Source organism: Mustelus asterias, chromosome 3, assembly GCF_964213995.1.
Source record: "Mustelus asterias chromosome 3, sMusAst1.hap1.1, whole genome shotgun sequence".
Lineage (NCBI taxonomy): Eukaryota > Metazoa > Chordata > Chondrichthyes > Carcharhiniformes > Triakidae > Mustelus > Mustelus asterias.
The window spans coordinates 87,388,159-87,406,214 of NC_135803.1; the positions used below are offsets into that span (position 1 = coordinate 87,388,159).

At 43.7% G+C, this 18,056-nt stretch overlaps 1 protein-coding gene across 1 annotated transcript in view; it reads right to left on the bottom strand.

Moving 5' to 3' along the window:
- Nucleotides 1-18,056, bottom strand: part of nr2c2 (nuclear receptor subfamily 2, group C, member 2) — a 388,941-nt gene that overhangs the window by 118,015 nt on the left and 252,870 nt on the right. Inside the window, exons 8-10 of the mRNA XM_078210136.1 lie at nucleotides 15,467-15,614; nucleotides 8,018-8,114; nucleotides 4,062-4,246 (exon numbers count right to left, since the gene is read on the bottom strand). Of these exons, the coding sequence (XP_078066262.1) occupies nucleotides 4,062-4,246; nucleotides 8,018-8,114; nucleotides 15,467-15,614 (430 nt within the window). The remainder of the gene's footprint in view (nucleotides 1-4,061; nucleotides 4,247-8,017; nucleotides 8,115-15,466; nucleotides 15,615-18,056) is intronic.

Sequence of the window (18,056 nt, forward strand, 5' to 3'; positions counted from 1 at the left end):
CTCCTGATTTCTCTCTTAACTCTACTCCGACAACCTCTATACTCTTCAAGGGATCCACTTGATCCCAGCTGCCTGTGCATGTCATGTGCTTCCTTCTTCTTTTTGACCAGGGCCTCAATATCCCGAGTCATCCAGGGTTCCCTACTTCTACCAGCCTTGCCCTTCACTCTAAAAGGAATGTGCTTACTCTGAACCTGGTTAACACACTTTTGAAAGCCTCCTACTTACCAGCCATCCCTTTGCCTGCCAAAAGACTACCCCAAGCAACTTTTGGAAGTTCCTGTCTAATACCATCAAAATTAGCCTTGTCCCAATTTAGCATTTTAACTTTTGGGCCAGACCTATCATTCTTCATAGCTATCTTAATAAAACTAATGGAATTATGGTCACTGGTCCCAAAGTGATACCTCACTAACACTTTTGTCACTTGCTCTTCCTTATTTCCCAAGAGGAGGTCAAGTTTTGCCCCCTCTCTAGTCAGGCCATCCACATACTGAATGAGAAATTCCACCTGAATACACTCAACAAATTTCTCTCTGTCCAAGCCTCTAATATTATAGCTGTCCCAGTCAATGTTGGGAAAGTTAAAGTCTCCTACTATTACCACCCTATTTTTCTTGGAGCTATCTGTAATCTCCTTACATATTTGCTCCTCAATTTCCCACTGACTATTTGGGGGCCTATAGTACAATCCTATCAAAGTGAATTCCCCCTTCTTATTTCTCAGTTCTACCCATATAGATTCAGTAGGCAAACCCTTCGAAATATCCCCTCTCAGTAGTGCCGTGATGTTTTCCCTAATCAAAAGCCTAACTCCCCCTCCTCTCTTACCTCCAGTTCTATCTTTCCTATAGCATCTGTACCCTGGAACATTGAGCTGCCAGTCCTGCCCCTCCCTTAGCCATGTTTCAGTAATAGCTATAATATCCCAATCCCATGTACCCATCCATGCCCTGAGTTCATCTGCCATGCCCGTTAGGCCTCTTGCATTGAAATAAATGCAGTTTAATCTTGAATTCTCTTGCTCTTTGTTCTGCTTTCTCAGACCCACTACATGGTCCGGTCATGTTTTGTACACTCTCCGTGTTTTATTGCTTTTAGCCTTACTTGGACCTATTCACTGTGTTGTCCACAGTCTCCGTACTCTCTACTGTGGCCCTTTTTGATTTTTGACTTTGGGTCTGGGTGTCTAGATAGTTACTCTGGAGTTAGAAGTGCTGTTTAACATTTTCGGGTAACTATCAGGATAAAACTGACAGAACCATCCAAAGTTCACAATTTAAATTGATTCTGCCGGATGGTTCCCAGCCCAGTGCAATTGTCCAGAGGTAGTTAGCACTTTCTGGGCAATTGCTGGGTAAATACTTACAAGAGATCTTCCTAGAGGGATTCCCCGGTGCATCATTGGAGTTAATGCGATGCCAAGGAACCTGGAAGCCATTATAAAATAATGGGTAAAATTCTTAAAGGGATGCAGGAGCAGAGGGACCTGGGTGTATGTGCATATATCATTGAAGGTGGCAGGACAAGTGGAAAGAGCAGTTAATAAAGCAAATAATATTCTAGGCTTTACTAAAATGGGCATAGGGTACAAGACCAATGAGGTTATGCTGAACTCATGAAGGCCTTTGACAAGGTCCCTCATGGCAGACTGGTGCAGAAGGTGAAGTCGCATGGGATCACAGCTGAGCTGCAAGGTGGATACAAAACTGGCTTCGTCAAAGAAGACAGAGGGTGGCAGTGGAAGGGTTCGTTTCTGAATGGAGGGCTGTGAAAAGTGGAATTCCTCAGGGATCAGTGCTGGGACCTTTGCTGTTTGTAATATCTAAATGATTTGGAGGAAAATGTAACTGGATTGATTAGTAAGTTTGCGGACGACACAAAAGGTTAGTGGATTTGCAGATAGCGATGAGGACCATCAGAGGATATAGATCAGTTGGAGACTTGGGTGGAGAGATGGCAGATGGAGTTTAATCCGGACAAATGTGAGGTAATGCATTTTGGAAGGTCTAATACAGTTAGGAAATATGCAGTAAACGGCAGAACACTTAAGAGTATTGATAGGCAAAGGTATCTGGGTGTACAGGTCACAAGTCACTGAAAGTGGCAATGCAGGTGGAGAAGGTAGTCAAGAAGGCATACGGCATGCTCGTCTTCATCGGCTGGGGTACTGAGTTTAAAAATTGGCAAGTCATGTTGCAGCTTTATAGAACCTTAGTTAGGCCGCACTTGGAATATAGTGTTCAATTCTGGTCGCCACACTACCAGAAGGATGTGGAGGCTTTGGAGAGGGTACAGAAAAGATTTACCAGGATGTTGCCTGGTATGGAGGGCATTAGCTATGAGGAGAGGTTGGCGAAACTTGGTTTGTTCTCACTGGAGTGACGGAGGTTGAGGGGAGACCTGATAGAAGTCTACAAGATTATGAGAGGCATGGACAGAGTGGATAGTCAGAAGCTTTTTCCCAGGGTGGAAGAGTCAATTACTAGGGCGTATGGGTTTAAGGTGCAAGGGGCAAGGTTAAAGGAGATGTACGAGGCAGATATTTTACACAGAGAGTAGTGGGTGCCTGGAACTCGTTGCCGGGGGAGGTAGTGGAAGCGGAAGTGACTTTTAAGGGGCGTCTTGACAAGTACATGAATAGGATGGGAATAGAGGGATATGGTGCCTGGAAGGGTAGGGCGTTTTAGTTAAGTTGGGCAGCATGGTCGGTGCAGGCCTGGAGGGCCGAAGGGCCTGTTCCTGTGCTGACATTTTCTTTGTTCTTTATACAACACACTAGTTAGGCCTCAGCTGGGATATTGTGTACAGTTCTGGGTGCCACACTATGGGAAGGATGTAAACACATTGGAAAGAGTGCAGAAGAGGTTTACAAGAATGTTTGCAGGGATGAGAAACTTCAGTTACGAGGATAGATTGGAGAGATTGGGACGGTTCTCCTTGGAGAGAAGAAGGCTAAGAGGAGATTTGATAGAGATGTTCAAAATCATGAGGGGAGTGTAGGTGTAGATAGGTAGAAGGTGCTCCCACTCGTAAAAGGATCAAGTACAAGAGGGTACAGATTTAAAGTGATTTGAAAAGAAAGCAAATGTGATGTGAGAAAAAACTTTTGCACAGTGAGTGGTTAGGGTCTGGAATGTTCTGCCTGGAAGTTTGGTGGAGGCAGGTTCAATCAAGACATTCAAGAGGACATTAGATGATTATTTGAATAGAAACAATGTGCAGAGATATGGGGAAAAGACAGGGGAATGGCACTAAGCCACGATGCTCATTTGGAGAGCCAGGTGCAGGCACATTGAGCCAAATGGCCTCCTCTGCACCTTAACAATTCTGTGAATGGAAGAGCAGGGTGTCACTGACATCAACTTCAGGATTTCCATATTTAACCAAATATCTGCAGATACCAGCAGTTGCTGATAGATTTACGTTGTAATAACAGTGATGCAGAGAACCTCATTGATATCATTACAGCAAAATTCAGATTGATACGTTCTTTGTTATAGCCATCCATGCATATAAATACATAACATCACTAACTCAGCAACCTTACTATTTTTACCATCCTCTTCTTTCTGGGGCAGTTACTCTGTGAACTCTCTCAAATGTCCATCCTTCACATTCAAATAGTTACAGTCAGCATGTTATTTGACTATGGGAAGCATCACAACCAAGATTCTGTTACGATCTGTTATACACATGCGTAAGCCCTCCAGTAGCAATCATTTGCCCTGGGATATTGTTAATAAATGTGATAGAAGAACCTTCTTCATGAGAGAAATACTGCATTATAAGCTGCCCACTATATGACAGCTTCTCATTTTTACTGAAGCTACAAAGACTCGGCAATTATTCCTGCTTTTACTGAAACAAACACTAAAAATCTCCACAAATAACCTCCTGATTGCCAGAATCAAAATACAGGCTGCCATGGGGCTGATTGTAAGTGACTCACAACATCAGTTATAGTGGAAATGGCGAGAAGTCTTTGTTCTGCTCTCTCTTTATTCAGAGGGAACCATTAGGTTGCTGATGGATGGCACATTGAGGGTAGTTGTGTGTACCGTGTAATCTCAATGGTAGACTGGTCCTCTTGCTGCAGATCTGTGACATTGATGGCTCCATTATTAAGTGCTTCAATTGCTGTAAGATCACTCGGGCTCGGTGAATCATCTTTTCCCTTGCTGAGGTTTGCTAGTGAGGTGACGACATTAACCAGTGTACCCAAATCACCTTGGCTTGTTTCAGCCTAAAACAAAGAGATAAAAGTGGAATTGATCACACTATTAATCTGCAGACAGTGAGAGGCACCTTTGATACCAGGGTATCCCCAGCTTAATCCCAGTACATATCAGATACTCTGAGCAGAATTTAACCAGCAATCCAGGGCATCACAATACAAAAATGGCATGTTATAAATTTGATGCAGAAAATAACAGAAAGTCACTCCCAGGATCTGAGCACCTTTGATTTGATGGGCAGGATGTTACTGTCTCACTCGAACGAGACCAGAATTTCCTGCCCGAGGTCAACGGACATTTCCGCTCTCCGCCCCTTGCCCACTCCGATTCTGTGGTGGGCAGGGTGTTAGAATTCCAGCGCCTATCCCCTGACTCCCACTGTCCAAATCTAATTTGACAATGACATAACTTTGAGTCAAATAACAGTAATCCTTGTGATCTAAGATAAATATTCATGCCGTTTGCACTGCCAATTCATCAATCTCTGACAAGTAAATAAATCACGTTATGAGACAATGCTCGTACCAACTATTAAGCTGCTTGTTTCTTAGCAAGTTATGATGAATTCATTAATTTCAATCAATACAACTGGCCTTTATATAATAATACAAAATAACAAAATGCTACACCTCTCTACTGGGTTGCCATGCTCAATCTGCATTCTGATCTTCAGTATAGTGCAGGGCATGCTGTCCCTGCAGGCTTCTCTGCCTGACTTCAATGTCAGCATTTAATTAATGTGACATTTTCGTAACTCAGGCATGAAATCCACCAAACTAATTGCTAATATCCACGACCAAGTTCAAAGAAATAGAGTTATAATTGCAGCAGTGAGAACAAACATTAGAATGGTTTTATTGTCTTCAGCATGTTGGCTCGCATGTCGATCTAAAGTTGAATCTATATTGGCCAGGCTGCTTGCTTTGGTGAAATAAGTCCTTCACAGGGAAGGGATAACTAAGAAGGTAGATGAGGGCAATGCAGTTGATGCTGTCCACATGGACTTTAGCAAGGCCTTTGACAAGGTAGATTGACATTTGACATGACAGATTGTTGCATAAGGTTAAATCTCACAGGATCCAGAGTGAGTTAGTCAAATGGACACAAAATTGGCTTGATGACAGAAGACAGAGGGTGGTTGTAGAGAGTTGTTTTTCAAACTGGAGGCCTGTGACCAGCAGTGTGCCTCAGGAATCGATGCTGGGTCCACTGTTTTTGTCATTTATATTAATGATTTGGATGAGAATTTAGGAGACATGTAAGTTTGCATATGACACCAAGATTGGTGACATAGTGGATAGTGAAGGTGGCTATCTAGGATTGCAACGGGATCTTGATCAATTGGGCCAGTGGGCTAATGAATGGCAGATGGAGTTTAATTTAGATAAATGCGAGGTGATGCATTTTAGTCAGTTGAACCAGGGCAGGACCACCCAACTCAGTTAATGGTTGGGTGTTGGGGAGAGTTATAGAACAAAGAGAGTCCAAAGATGTGCGGGTTAGGTTGATTGGCCATGCTAAAATTGCCCCTTAGTGTCCTGAGATGCGTAGGTTAGAGGGATTAGTGGGTAAATATGTAGGGATATGGGAGTAGGGCCTGGGTGGGATTGTGGTCGGTGCAGACTCGATGGGCCGAATGGCCTCTTTCTGTGCTGTAGGGTTTCTATGATTTCTATGATCTAGGGATACAGGTTCATAGCTCCTTGAAAGTGGGAATCACAGGTGGGCAGAGTGGTGAAGAAGGCATTCGGTATGCTTGGTTTCATTGGTCAGAACATTGAATACAGGAGTTGGGACATCTTGTTGAAGTTGTACAAGACATTGGTAAGGCCCCACTTGGAATACTATGTACAGTTCTGGTCACCCTATTATAGAAAGGATATTATTAAACTAGAAAATGTGCAGAAAAGATTTGCTAGGATGCTACCAGGACTTGATTGTTTGAGTTATAAGAAGAGGCTGGATAGAATAGAATCATGGAATCATAGAATCCCTACAGTGCAGAAGGAGGCCATTTGGCCCATCGAGTCTGCACCGACCACAATCCCACCCAGGCCCTACCTCACATATTTACCCGCTAATCCCTCTAACCTACGCATCTCAGGACTCTAAGGGCCAATCAACCTAACCCGCACATCTTTGGACTGTGGGAGGAAACCGGGGCACCCGGAGGAAACCCACGCAGACACGAGGAGAATGTGCAAACTCCACACAGACAGTGACCCGAGCCGGGAATCGAACCCGGGACCCTGAAGCTGTGACAGGGACCTTTTTTCCATGGAGCGCAGGAGGCTTAGGGGTGATCTTATAAAGATCTATAAAATAATGAGGGGCATAGATCAGCTAGATAGTTAACACCTTTTCCCAAAGATAGGGGAGTTTAAAACTAGAGTGCATAGGTTTAAGGTGAGAGGGGAGAGATACAAAAGGGTCCAGAGGGGCAATTTTTTCACATAGAGGGTGGTGAGTGACTGGAACAAGCTGCAGAGGTAGTAGTAGAGCGGGTACAATTTTGTCTTTTAAAAAACATTTAGACAGTTACATGGGTAAGGTGGGTATAGGGGGATATGGTGCAAACGCGGGCAATTGGGACGTAGTGTTTAAAAAAAAAGATGGCATGGACAAGTTGGGCCAAAAGGCCTGTTTCCACACTGTAAACCTCTATGACTCTAAGCCAGGCTAACTCAATGACAGCACTTTTAATATATATTACATGTAGGTCCCCAAGCGGCAACCCAATTCAAAATCCCAAAGCATGCCATTTGTCAACTTCGTGTAATTTACTCTTCTCATCTCTCAATTGCAACAACTTCCCTTCCCAAGATTTTATGGCCAATAGCCTTCTTTCACTGATACAATCTTCAAGCTGGGGAGACCTTTTCCTGCTTGTTGCAAATAAGCCAAGTTCTAATAAACGAGTGAAATATACAGCCGGTGTGTGTGCTCAGAGAAGGGCACATGCAAGACAGCTCATCAGCTTTACAAGCCCATTAAAAGTTTCAAACTGTTACTCAAGCAGATGGTTCCAGAAAAGGAGCAAACTGAAATTGCTCACAAATCCACCAAATGCCCATGATTTCAGTTCCTCATAAAGGGATGGGAAAAACATCCATTTAAAAATGAATGCCAACGATACTGTGTGAATACAGTGTGCTGGTGGCATCATAGAACCCTACAGTGCAGAAGGAGGCCATTCGGCCCATCGAGCCTGCACCGACAACAATCCCACCCAGGTCCTATCCCCTTAACCCCACGTAGTTACTCTGCTAATCACCCTGAAAAGGCCAGAATTGAACCCGGGTCCCTGGTGCTGTAAGGCAGCAGTGCGAACCACTGTGCCACCATGGAATGATAAAGGGCACATGGCCTGTAACAAACTATTTCTTCTTTTTGGTCAAATGAATAGATGGTAATATTCTCCTGTTGATGAAAGACATGACCTGACAACAAATGAGGGAGAATTCTACTTTACATGATATAAGCATGATAGAAATCATACATTACAGATTGATTCCTCTAATGGAACTGTAATATATTTACCAGACAAACAAAGAACAAGAACAAAGAAAATTACAGCACAGGAACGGGCCTTTCGGCCCTCCAAGCCTGCACTGACCATGCTGTCCAACTTAACTAAAACCCCCTACCCATCCGGGTACCATATCCCTCTATTCCCATCCTATTCATGTACTTGTCAAGACGCCCCTTAAAAGTCACTACCGTATCCGCTTCCACTACCTCCCCCGGCAACGAGTTCCAGGCACATAAGATCTTCCCACCTTAGAGTCTGCAGCTACCAGAACAGCACCATTGTCTGTCTGGATTAATGGTTGCTGAATGTTCACCAGTGCTCCTGATTCAAACAGATTATTCTGCCTGCAAGAAAACAGAAAAGAAGATTTTTTCTGACAATGAATCATATGGACTTAAAACATTAAGTCTGTTTGTCTTTCCACAGATGTGGCAAGACCTGGTGAGATTTTCCAGCATTTTCTGCTTTTATTTTCGATTTCCAGCATCCACAGTATTTTGCTTTTACATAATATTTGGTAAAGTGTCTATAACTTACTAAAAGTATTCTGCTCCATTGTCTCCCACAACATCATAGCTGACAAATATAACCTGATTAGAAAAAGTCAGCATTCAGGAATATGATAGAGAAAATTGTTTATGTAAGCTGTAGACATGGACTTCTAGAAGATTTTCCAAAGGTACCGCATTGAAGATTGTTCACAAGATGGTATTGGAGGGAGCAATTTGTCCTGGGTGGGATAACTGGTGAAGGAGACAGAGATGGGTGATGGATAAGTACTCAAACTGGCAGGTTGTGACTCATGGTATCCACCAGGGATTTGCACTGTAGCCTCAGATTCTCTCCACACTTAGGAATTATTTGGATGAAGGATAAGAGAACCATACATCTAAGTCTGCTGGCTCAGGTAGCATGGTAAATAACCTAGATGTGAATAGAAAGTTGTAATGTGGTTTTGATAGATTAAAGAGTAGCCAAAACTGTGGCAGATGGCACTGAATGTGGTGAAATGTGACGCCATCTACTTTGGATCTAAGAAAGGGAGATCAGAATATTCTCTCGATGATAATATGATGGAAACTGTGTAGAAGCAAATAAATTTAGAGGACCAAGCACAGAAATCATTAAAGACTAGTGGACATGTATGAAAAAAATGGTTAAGGGGCTAATGGGATCTGATATTTAGTTCAAGGCGGCTGGAAAATAAAAGGGTTGAAGTTATGGTACAGCTGTAAAGAGCTCAACTAATATCCCATCTGGAATACCACATTCAGTTCTGGCCATTGAACCTCAGGAAGCACACAATGGTGTTAGAGGGAAAGCAGTCTAGATCCACCAGGGTGAAAATGCTGTAATTGTGAGAGCGAGAAGTAATTAGATGTGCATTTGCGATGCCAAGGCATACAAGGCTATGGACCAAGTGCTGGAAAATGGGATCAGAATAGTTAGGTGGTTGTTTTTGACTGGTGCAGTCGCAATGGGCCAAAAGGCCTTTACTGTGCTGTAGACAGGTTGGATAGACTGAGTTTGTATTCCCTTGTATTCCAAAGAAACTGTTTTCTCTGGTGCAGGAGTCCAGAACAAGGGGACATAAAATTAGGGCCAAGCTTTTTGGGGTGATGTCAGAAAGCACTTCATTACATGGGAAGTGAGTAGAAATCTGGAAATTTCTCCACCAAAAGGATTTTGACAGATTAAAGAGTGGCCAAAACTGTGGCCAAAAGGTCCAGGTAAATTGAAATCTTCAAAGTAGAGATGAGTTGATGTTGGGTGAGGGATGCACATACTATTTGGCCCATGCCATGCTAGCTCCCTGAAATTTTCCCATAGCCCTACAAATTTCTCCTTTTCAAGTACTTATCCAATTCATTTCTAAAGTAATCACCAAATCTGGAACTGACACTCTTTCAGGCAATGCATTCCAGATCATAACAATCCACTGCTTAACTACTATTCTCCTTGATTCTTTCCCCTGGAAATTTTGCCAATAAAATTTGTGTCCTTTTTTACATTTTTTAAATCTGTTCATGGGACATGAACATTGCTGGATAGGCCAGTATTTATCATCCTTCCCTAAATGCCCTTGAGAAGGTGGTATTGAGTTGCCTCATTGAACCATTGCAATCCAGGTGGTATAGGTATATAGTGCTGTTAGGAAGGGAGCTTCAGAACCTCAATCCAGCAACAGTGATATATTTCCAAGTCAGGATGGTGTGTGACTTGGAAGATATCTTGAAGTGGTGGTGTTCCCATGCAACTGCTGCCCTTGTCGTTCTAGATGGTAGAGGTTACAGATTTGGAAGGCATTGTCGAAGGAGACTTGGCCAGTTGCTGCAGTGCATCTTGTATTCAATATTCAAGATGATGGGTAGGGTGTCAATCAAGCAGGCTGTTAAATTGTGTTGAGCTTCTAGAGTGCTGTTGGATTTGCACTCATCCAGACAAGTGGAATTATATCCCTGACTTGTGCCTGTAGATGGGAGTCAGGAGGTAGGTTACTAACTGCATGATTCCCAGCCTTTGACCTACTTGTCGCCACAGTATTTGTATGGCTGGTTCAGTTTCTGGTCAATGATATCCCCCAGGATGCTGATAGTGGGGGACAGCAATGGTAATGCCATTGAGCAGAAGCTTAGATTCTCTCTTATCGGATACAATCATTGCCTGGCACTTATGTGGCATGACTGTTACCTGCTACTTATCAGCCCAAGCCCGAAAGTTGAGAGGTCTAGTTCATGTGAACACAGACTGCTTCAATGTCTGAGGAGATGTGAATTATGTTGAATACTGCACAATCAGCAGCAAACATCCCCACCTCTAACCTCATATTGGAGGGAAGGTCATTGATAAAGCAGTTGAAGATATTTGCACCTAGGACACTACTCTGGGGAACTCCTGCAGCAATGCCCCGGGACAATGCCTTCACCAACCACAACTATCTTCCTTGGTGTTAGATATTGTTATAAAGCGGAGGTGGATCCCCCTCTGAGAACTAACACCGAACCACTCAAAGAGTGGTTGCCCTATAATCTGTAAAATGTGAGTGTAAAGTGGTATGACCTGCATGGCTGGTGCAGGCTTGGAGGGCCGAAGGGCCTGTTCCTGTGCTGTAATTTTCTTTGTTCTTTGTTTGTTCTTTGATCTGCTCTTCAGCAACTTTTAGTGGTTAAATCAAAATAACTTCCTGACTCTCTAAAATCAACAAGTAACAATTGATTTATCTAACTAACAGTGGCAAGTTAACTAAACTATTAACAAAACAAATAAAACATGATTCTAATGGAATGCTGTCGAAAAAGAAAATTCCCACTAATTAAAAAAAATAGAATTTTTTTAGTCACTCTCTAAATTACAACCAGGTTTTGTGTCTTCCGGAATACTCTGCACCTTCTCTGTTGATTCTTCTTTGGTACCTTTGCTATCTAGATGAGGCTTTGAACTAAGAGCAGTGAGCTCTGGCAGGTGGCAGTTGCTCTCCCTTCCTTTTATGTCTGTGATGACATATCAATATCCCCCACAATAGGATTGGTCTTAGGTTGCCAAAATCATCAGATTTAAATTTAATAGGTTCTTGGTATCTAACTGCCTAATTCAAATTGATTGGCAGAATTCAAAAAAATTGAAAAGCCTGAAAGCATGTTGCCTTGGTAACATGCTTTGCCTTTTGATATAAATGTTTCATTTAGGGCACTCTATATGTACTTGCATTTTTTAACTTTCCAAGCACAGAAAAAGCACCACCTTTTATAGGGACCATAGAAATCATAGAAACCCTACAGTGCAGAAGGAGGCCATTCGGCCCATCGAGTCTGCACCGACCACAATCCCACCCAGGCCTTAGCCCCACATATTTACCCACTAATCCCTCTAACCTACGCATCTCAGGACTCTAAGGGGCAATTTTTAACCTGGCCAATCAACCTAACCCGCACATCTTTGCACTGTGGGAGGAAACCGGAGCACCCGGTGGAAACCCACGCAGACACGAGGAGAATGTGCAAACTCCACACAGACAGTGACCCGAGCCGGGAATCGAACCCGGGACCCTGGAGCTGTGAAGCAGCAGTGCTAACCACTGTGCTACCGTGCCACTATGCAATGCTTTTTTCCCAGCATTTTACAATTTTACAAACGCTAAACTACAATTACTTTACTTAACTTCGCAACATTTTTCCCCTTAAGAAAAAAATGAACCATCATCATGAAAAGATGGCTTCATATTTTTTTCTCTTTTAAACTCACAATAAAGCATCTGCAATAACATTTTTACAACCCGCAACATGTACAATCTGTAAATTAAACACTTGTAATATGGGCGGCACGGTAGCACAGTGGTTAGCACTGCTGCTTCACAGCTCCAGGGTCCCGGGTTCGATTCCCGGCTCGGGTCACTGTCTGTGTGGAGTTTGCGCATTCTCCTCATGTCTGCGTGGGTTTCCTCCGGGTGCTCCGGTTTCCTCCCACAGTCCAAAAGATGTGCGGGTTAGGCTGATTGGCCAGGTTAAAAATTGCCCCTTAGAGTCCTGGGATGCGTAGGTTAGAGGGATTAGCGGGTAAATTAGCGGGTTAAAAAAAGGGATTAGCGGGTAGGGCCTGGGTGGGATTGTGGTCGGTGCAGACTCGATGGGCCGAATGGCCTCCTTCTGCACTGTAGGGTTTCTATGATTTCTATGAGACTCCAACAAAATAATCTGGTGTTCTTGTCCTTAAATCTTTCCAGAAATGTCAAAGGATTATGATCGGTATACACAATCGTCTCTGATACATTGTTTGCAATGTAAACATTAAAATGTTATAAGGCCATTACCAAATTCAATAACTCTTTTTCAATGGTTGAATATTTTGTCTGGTGGATATTGAGTTTTTTTGAAAAATAACCCATTGGCCTTTCAATTCCACAATCATCCTCCTGTAACAACAAAGCTCCAACACCTACATTCCGCGTGTCGATGGCAACTTTGAAGGGTTTAAAAAAGTTTGGCGTGGCTAAAACGGGTGCAGTGCTTTTAAATTCTCAAATGCCTCCTGTATTGTTCAGTCCATCGAAATTTCGTGTTCCTTTTTTATAAGATCTGTCAACGGTGCCACTACACTACTAATGTTTGGTACAAATTTCCTATAGAATCCACTCAATCCTAAAAATCGTAGCACTTCCTTCTTCGAGGATGGTCTTCGAAATTCCTTGATGGCTTTCGACTTCACGTTTCTCGGTGTCATTAGTCCGTATCCAATGTTATGCTCTAATAATGTCACTTCCGCCTTAGCAAATTCTGTTTTTGCCACGTTTATGACTGGCTTTGCCTTCCATAGCCTTTCAAAGAGATCTGCCAAATGCTCCATGTGATCTTTCCATGAATGACTAAAGATCACTAAGTCATCTACGTAAACAGCACAAATAGTCAATCCTGCAACAACTCTATTCATAAGCCTTTGAAAAATGGTTGGTGCGTTTTTCATCCCAAAGGTCATTACTTTAAATTGATACAGCCCATTTGGGGTTACAAAAGCAGAAACTTCTTTTGCTCACTCTGACAAATGTACTTGCCAGTAACCGCGAAGTTAGTCCAACTTTGTGATGTTAAGTGGCTTGTCCTACTTTTCCACACAATCCTTCAGCCTTGGAATTGGGTATGAATCAGATTTAATCACAGTGCTGACCTTCCAATAATCTATGCAGAATCGTTGAGTACCATCAGGTTTGGGAACCAACGCAATCGGCAAACTCCACTCGCTTTGACTCGGCTCTATGACGCCTTCTTATGGCATCGCTTCCACTTCCTTCTGAACCTGCACTGCTTTGAGGGGATTAAGCTGATAGGGGTGTTGTTTTATTGCAACAGAATTCCCTCCGTCAACCTCTCATGTACTATGCCATTAGTCTTCCCCATTCTATTTCTTGCACCTCACCCTTTGCATGTCACTCCTGCTCGCACCTCACCTTCATATCCCGCTCCACTCGCATCCTGCCCTCTCACACCTTGCTCCCGGCGCACCACGCTCCACTCGCATCTCGCCCTGTCGCACCTCGCTCCCGCTCGCACCTCACCCCCGGTTGCTCCTGCCCTCTTGCTCCCGCACCGTGCACCTCAGTCCTGCTCGCGCCTCGCCACTGCTCGTGCCCCTGCCTTGCCCCCGCCCGCGCCCCCGCTTGCAGCTCATGGCGTCACACCTCGCTCTATCGCACCTCGCTCCTCATGCTCTGTCACACCTCACCCTGTTACATCTCACAACTCACTTTCGCTCAATCACTCGCACCTCGCACACTCACACCCACATGCAATTTGCACTCGCTTGCACACTCATACCTTGCACTTGCTTGCATGTGCTCACAACTCGTACACCACCCTATCGCACCTCGTCCTTTCGCGCTAGCCCTCCCTTGCTCCCTCTCACTTGTACCTCGCACTCTCTCCCTCTCTCTTCCCTAATTACTCCATTCTCCCCCTCAGCCATTCTTCCCATCACTCACTCCCTTCACTCTCACTCTCTTTTCCTCTCACCGTCACTCACCCTTTCATTCACACTCTCTTCCCTCCCTCGCCCTCTCCCTCTCTATTCCCCTCTCTCATGCTAGGGTTATATTTCACACTGACCCTTAACGGGATACATTATTCCCCTGGAATCAGTCCAAAGTTATTCTCCACTCATGGTGGCCACTTCCTTTTCCCTTTCCCACCCAACTTCTAATCTTAAACTGACTTTCACGACGAGCAATACTCTGGCATACTCTTTAGGCAAAGCTAGGAAAATCTTCCAGCCTCATGTAAAGCCTCATGAACTTGGTCTTTCCAATCTGACCACGAGATCCCACCTGCATTATGTGTTATGATCTACAGAGCCAGCATTTTCTCTACTTCAAGTGCATGAGTAGCTGCCTCTCTCTGCTGCTTTCTCTCTCACTCTGATTCTTGCAGACTTCCTTGGGTGTGAGTTTAAGGAGTAGTTTAGGAAATCTCTAGGAACATCACATTGATATAACATTGTTATTTGTGTGAAGCAGGTATAATGATCAACACTAGCAGGCCTATTTCCTAATGCACCCTATCAGCACAAAGTCTGGTTAACGAGAAGTTGGTACACATCACCGCTGGTTACTATGAATAACTGCAGCTAAATTAGGGTAACTGCAGAACTCTGGCTAAATGTGTTTAATTGCAGGCAACTGCAACTATCTGCAGGTAAATGTGGTTAGCTGTAGCTAATTGGGTTCACACAATGGGCAACAGCTGTCGACACCGCCCCCAAAGTCCAGCCATTAACATATATCAGCCTTTAAATGCTTGATAAATGATGAGGTTTGAGTCTGCTACACATATTTTTCTAAACACTGTTGACTATTATCAGAATGGTGGTTTTTTTTCCTCACTTATTTTCCCAGATTTGTTGGCAGGGTATTTTACCATGACCTGCATCATTCTCAAAGCTGACCATGTTCAACCCCCATGTCTACATAGCACAAGTGACTCCATAACAATCAGGGACAGGAGCTCTGAATTCAAAAGGAATGGAAGGTGAGACATGTCAGTCAAATCAGACGGAGTCAAAGAAGAATCATCTAACACTGCTGTGAGGCAAATGCTACAGCAATCCAGCAAGTCTCACTGCCCTTACTGTGCACAACAAATCTAATAAAAGATCCAGGAAGGAACAGTGTCCTGATTTGAATCTCAAGGCAGAGGCCTGCTGTGAATTATACCTTACACTCTCTTTGCCGGCGATGAATGTTGGCATGGCTGTGAGTGGGCTCCTCAGGTCTTTCCTGATGTAGATTTTCTCTGTGGAAGCTGCGCAGTTTGCTGGTTTTTCCCGCTGTGCTTCGATTGGTTTTCTCTCACACTGAACAGCTAACATTAGAAGAGAAATTACAACATGTTATCAGCACAGTGAGGTTTGTGTGTTCTGAGCACATCCGCAGCCTCTCCTAGCTCGACATGGCAATCAAAGCTGCTTGTGGTTCATAGAATCATAGAATACAGAAGGAGGCCATTCAGCCCATCGAGTCTGTACCGACCACAATCCCACCCAGGCCCTATTCCTGTAACCCACACATTTACCCTACTAATCCCCCTGACACTAAGGGCAACTTAGCCTGGTCAACCAACCTAACCCGCATATCTTTGGACTTCTTGGCAATAAAGGGCAGCCCTAACCAGCATTCTGTGCTTCTTCATGAAAGACATGCAGCAATCCTGACATTCAGGATACCTGCCCTGTTCTCTGCCTCAGACACCTTACTGATATGGACAAGGAGCTTTATCCTGGATGCTCAGCAGACAGAGACATGGATACAAAGCTTTACCCAGTTGTGTCCAATGGAGAAAGGAGGCACTGTTAGACCTGGTTCCAGGTATCAATACGGGATGATTGAGAGGACAATGTTCAATTTTTCATAAGGTTGGCTATAGAAAAGAACAAGGAACAATCCAGAGGAAGAATAATTAACTGGGAGGAAGTCAACTTTAGTGAGGCAAGAATGGATCTGGTCCAAATAAATTGGAACCAAAGGTCGAAGGGAAATGCAGTAAATGAACAAGAAACAACCTTCAAAGAAGAGATAGTTCAAGAGCAGTCAAGGTATATTCCCACGAAGGGGAAAGTAAGGGTAAATGACTCTAGAGCTTCCTGGATGACAAAAGTGATAGAGAATAAGATGAAGTAGAAAAAATGTACTTATGATAGATGTCAAGTGGAGAATACAACTGAGAACCAGGCTATACATAGGGCTTTAAACAATGGGGCGGGGGTTGGTTTCAACTGCATGGAAAATTATAAATAAAGTTAGAGGGAAGGAGAGCTCAGGAGAGGTTATTAAAGTCTCCAGAACAAATAATAGGACAGAGAGTTTGGAAAGGGTTAGGAACCTAACTTCAGGCACAGCAGATAGGGGGAGGACTATGAGAAGGGGGCGGTCAATGCAGAACTGAGGGTGTTGTATTTGAATGCGCGCAGCATATGAAATAAGGTAAATGAGCTTGTAGCGCAGACTGAAATTGGCAGGTATGATGTGGGCAATACAGAGACATGGCTGCAAGGGGATCAGGGCTGGGAACTAAATATCCAAGGATACACATCCTATCAAAAAGACAGGCAGGTGGGCAGAGGGGATACGATTGCCTTGGTTAGTAGGAAATTAAATTAAATCGATAGCAGGAAGTGATATAGGGTCAGAAGGTACAGAATCTGTGTGGGTAGAGTTGAGGAACCGCAAAGGTAAAAAAAAGATAGGGAGTTATGTACAGGCCTCTGAGCAGTAGTCAGGAGATAGAAATGGCATTTACGAAAGGCAATGTTACAGTGATCGTGGGAGACTTCAATATGCAGGTGAACTGGGAAAATCAGGTTGGTAGTGGATCCCAAGAAAAGGAATTTATAGAATGTCTACGAGATGGCTTTTTGGAGCAGCTTGTGGTAGAGCCCACTAGGGAACAGGCAACATTGGATTTGGTGATGAGGCAGACTAGGAGACAGTGACCATGATAGAATTCACCCTGCAGTTTGAGAGGGAGAAGCTGGAATCAGATGTAATGCTATTACACTTGAGTAAAGGTAACTACAGAAGCATGAGGGAGGAGCTGGCCAGAGTTGATTGGGAGAGGAGCCTAGCAGGAAAGACAGTGGAACACCAATGGCAGGAGTTTCTGGGAGGAATTCGGGGAGACAGCAGAATTTCATCCCAAAGAAGAAGAAGCATAAGGGGGGACACAAGGCACTCATGGCTGACAAATGAAGTCAGGGACAGCATAAAAGCAAAAGGAAAAGCATGCAATGTGGCAAAGATTAGTGGGAAGGCTTTAAAAGCCAACAGAGGACAACTAAAAAAGCAATATGGTGGGAGAAGGTGAAGTATGAGGGTAAGCTTGCCAGTAATATAAAAGAAGATTGCAACAGTTTTTTTAGATATATAAAAGATAAGAGAGAGGCAAGAATGGACATTGGGCCACTGGAAAATGAGGCTGGAGAAGTAGTAATGGGGAACAAAGAAATGGTGGAGGAACTGAATAGGTATTTTGTGTCCGTCTTCACGGTGGAAGACACCAGTAACATACCAAACATTCAAGAGAGTCGGGGGAAAAAAAGATAAGTGTGGTGGCCATTACTAAGGAGTAATGCTTCAGCCAGAGCATGGTGAATCTGTGGAATTAATTGCCACAGAAAGCTGTGAAGGCCAGGTCATTGAATGTGTTTAAGATAGAGATAGAGAGGTTCCAGATTGGCAAGGCGATCAAAGGTTACAGGGAAAAGACAGGAGATTGGGGTTAAGAAACATATCAGACATGATCGAATGG